Source organism: Galeopterus variegatus, unplaced genomic scaffold (assembly GCF_000696425.1).
Source record: "Galeopterus variegatus unplaced genomic scaffold, G_variegatus-3.0.2 Scaffold5666, whole genome shotgun sequence".
Classification (NCBI taxonomy): domain Eukaryota; kingdom Metazoa; phylum Chordata; class Mammalia; order Dermoptera; family Cynocephalidae; genus Galeopterus; species Galeopterus variegatus.
Window position 1 is genome coordinate 42,744 of NW_007731777.1, and position 3,581 is coordinate 46,324.

Genomic DNA, 3,581 nt, shown 5'->3' on the forward strand with positions numbered 1-3,581 from the left:
TAGACTTGTCTAAAAGCTAAGAAAAAATAAGTCCAGGTTTAGTTTAAGGGAACTCTGAGGGGAAAAAAAAGCAAATTATCAGAAGCTAGCTACCAAGCTGGTCAAAGACGGGCAAACAAAAATGCATATATACCTACCTGAAATGTACCAAAATCTAAAATGAGAAGATCTGACTTTTTGTGGTAGAAACCTGTCTGTGGAACTATTAGATAAGAAGGCTTCAGATTTATCCTTAAATCAAGGACATTTCGAGTCTCAATAATATGTGTAAGTCCTAAAGAAGGCAAAAAAATAATAAAAGATTAGATGGTCAAGTTGGAATATGTAATCATATTATTTAAAACTAGAATAAAAATTTTACTTGGAAAGCATTACGGAGGAGTCAATTCTTCTCAGGAATTAGATTTTCAATTAATCATGTAAGGTGAAAATTACACATACTCAATGGGAAATAGTAACATCACAGCACAGCAGAGTAAACCCAACATAGCTAGTATTTTATCCAGGTATGAAAGAGTGTATTATAATATACTGGATAGTTGGCTTGAGTTTAGAGGCCATGTTATCCAAAAGTATTATCTTTAAAACTAGATTCACACACAGTAGGGTTAACAGTTTCTTAAGAACTGAGCTGGAGGGAAGATTTATATCTCAAGCTCATTCTGGGACACAGGTTCTTGAATGTCATAGCCGGCAGAATAATCTACACCCCATATTATTCTCTTTCTCATCCTGTCTAGCAAGTATATTTGGATTTATGTAAGCCGTGTCCACTGTATAATACAGCCTGAAATTAAAACAAAGAAACAAAGCAATCTATACTACCTTAAATACGTTTACATCAGAACAGACAAACTTTGTAAAGTTTAGGTACTGCTTATGTACATAATCAGTTCTTTACCTGTAGCTGTTCTCTCTTTAATTTCTTCCAACTTCATCAATGTAGCTGATGTTATTTGCTCAAGATCCAATCCCCTATCTGATTGAAAGAATTCAACCACTGCATTGATGGTTTTCTATAAAAGAATTTTAGAATATAACCAAGATATACATAATAATGTCTTCCTTCTTTTTATTGAATCATAACTGATTGTACATATCTGTGGGATACAGTGTTGAATATCAATACCTATGTGGAATATATGATGCTCAAATCAGGATAATTAGTATATTCACCATTATACAATACAATCAAAATTTGTGGCTCTTTACCAATTTCTCAATAAATCCCACTCCCCCTCCCCCTTTCCCACATCTACTGGCCTCAGTTCCATTTTTTAATTTACCAATATACAATGTAGTTGACTTTCATGTCCCTTTACCAATTCCACCTCCCCCCCTCTCTCACTACGCACCCCCTCAGTTCTCTCCTTTTGAAAGTTCAAGAAATTACTGTAATTGTTGTATCTTTCTTTCTTCTTTTATTCATTTTTTCAGCTCCCACTATGAGTGAAGATATTCAGTATCTCTTTCTGTGCCTGGATTATTTCACCTAACATAATTTTTCTAATTTATCCATGTTGCTGCAAATGGCAGAATTTCATTCATTTTTTATGGCAGAATAGTATTCCATTGTGTACATATATAACATTTTCCCTATCACGTCATCCGTCGATGGACATTTAGGCTGCTTCCAACTCTTGGCTACTGAAAATAGAGCTACAATAAACATGGCAGTGCAGGAATTGTGTATTTTTTTTTCTTTTGTTGCCTGTGCTTTTGGGGTTTTATTAAGTCTTTGCCCAGTTCTACTTCCTGAAGTGTTTCTCCTATGTTTTCTTTTAAAGAGCTTTGTACTTTCCAGTCTTATATTTTAAGTCTTTAGTCCATTTTGAGTTTAATTTGGTATATGGTGAGAGGTATGGGTCTAGTTTCATTCTTTGACATATGGACGTCCAGTTTTCCAAGCACCATCTATTGAAGATGCACTCTTTCCCCCCAATGTATGTTCTTGGTGCCTTTGTCAAAGATCAGTTAGCTGTAAGTATGTGGGTTGATTTCTGGGTTCTCTATGCTGTTCCATTGGTCCGGGTGTCTGTTTTTATGCCAGTATCATGCTGTTTTGGTTACTATAGCTTTGTAGTATAAACTGAAGTCACATAGTGTGATGCCTCTGGCTTTAGTGGTTTTTTTTGGTTTTTTGGTTTTTTGCTCATGATTACTTTGGCTATTCAGGGTCTTCTGTTGTTCCATACGAATGTTAGAATTATTTTTTCTATTGCTGTGAAGAATGTCATTGGTATTTTGATAGGGAATGTACTGAATCTGTAGATTCCCTTGGGTAGTATGGGCATTTTCACAATATCAGTTCTTCCAATCCAAGAGCATGGAAAGTCTTTCCATATTTTTATGTCCTCTCATTTCTTTCAACAGTGATTTGTAGTTCTTGTTGTAAAGATCTTCCACCCCCTTGATTAAATTTATTTCTAGGTATTTTATTTCTTTGATGACTATTGTAAATGGGCTTTCATTCTTGATTTCTTTTTCTCCTAGTTTGTTATTAGAGTATAAAAACACTACTGATTTTTGCATGTTGATTTTGTATCCTGAAACTTTACTGAAATAATTTATTGCCTCTAAGAGTTTTCTTAATAGAGTCTTAATGTTTTTCTATATATCTTCTGTCAACAGGGACAGTGTGACTTCGTCTTTTCCCAGCTGGATGCCCTTTATTTCTGTCTCTTGCCTCATTATTCTGGCTAGTACTTCCTATGCTATGTTAAATATGAGTGGTGAGAGTGAGCATTCTTGTCTTGTTCCCGTTTTCCTTTTCCTTTCTCTTCCCCTTCTGAAACGGCCATGATTCAGATGTTCCTGCGCTTATGGTTGTCAACAGACATTACTTCAAGCTTTAGTCTCTGATGTAGTCAGAAGGTGAAACTACTTCTCTACACTGTAATTGGATTTCCTTGTACTTTAAAATTTAGAAAAGAAATGGAAGAAAAGCTGTTCAGCCCTTATCTACAAGCAGAGCTTGAATGTAAAAAAACAGATTTCTCAAGATGAAGAGTTTTGGAGATTGGTTGTATGTGAATGTACTTAACATTACTGAACTGTACACATAAAAATGATTAACGTGGTAAATTTTATGTGTATTTTACCATAATTGAATTTTTAAAAAAATCAGAGACTACAATGAGTTCTGAAGTCTTTATATACTACCTACTCCACACACTGTGGATCCAGCTCTAAACTGTAAAGTAAAAGTAAGTCACGGATCTCAATAACAGGGTGGGACCAACCTTCAAGTAATGTGATGAGTACTGAACCATGCCCGTTCTGCTGGCTAATTTGAGATGAGAGTTAAGACAGACTGAATATAAAGTGAAGCCACAGATATGGAACTTGAGCCACCATTTTGATAACATCTAAGTAAAATTCTTTTAATCACTAATAAAATTATTTTCATCAGTCCTTGAATTGGTTCCAAACTTTGAAGGGAAAAGGGGAATAAGCAAAAAAGAAATGGAGTAGAAAGTCAGTGTGTAACTATTTGGCATAGTTGGCATAATCACATGATTTTTTTTTAAGTATTTTTTTTAGATTTTTTTACATTTAACATAAGCACAGATAAATCTTAT

The 3,581-nt window shown here is 34.4% G+C and overlaps 1 protein-coding gene across 1 annotated transcript in view; it reads right to left on the reverse strand.

The window, feature by feature from the left end:
* The window catches only part of LOC103605231 (vacuolar protein sorting-associated protein 13C-like), a gene marked incomplete at its 3' end in the record, with an annotated part of 138,950 nt that overhangs the window by 41,141 nt on the left and 94,228 nt on the right, over positions 1–3,581 (reverse strand). The window contains exons 19-20 of the mRNA XM_008589816.1: positions 902–1,016; positions 138–274 (exon numbers count right to left, since the gene is read on the reverse strand). Of these exons, the coding sequence (XP_008588038.1) occupies positions 138–274; positions 902–1,016 (252 nt within the window). The remainder of the gene's footprint in view (positions 1–137; positions 275–901; positions 1,017–3,581) is intronic.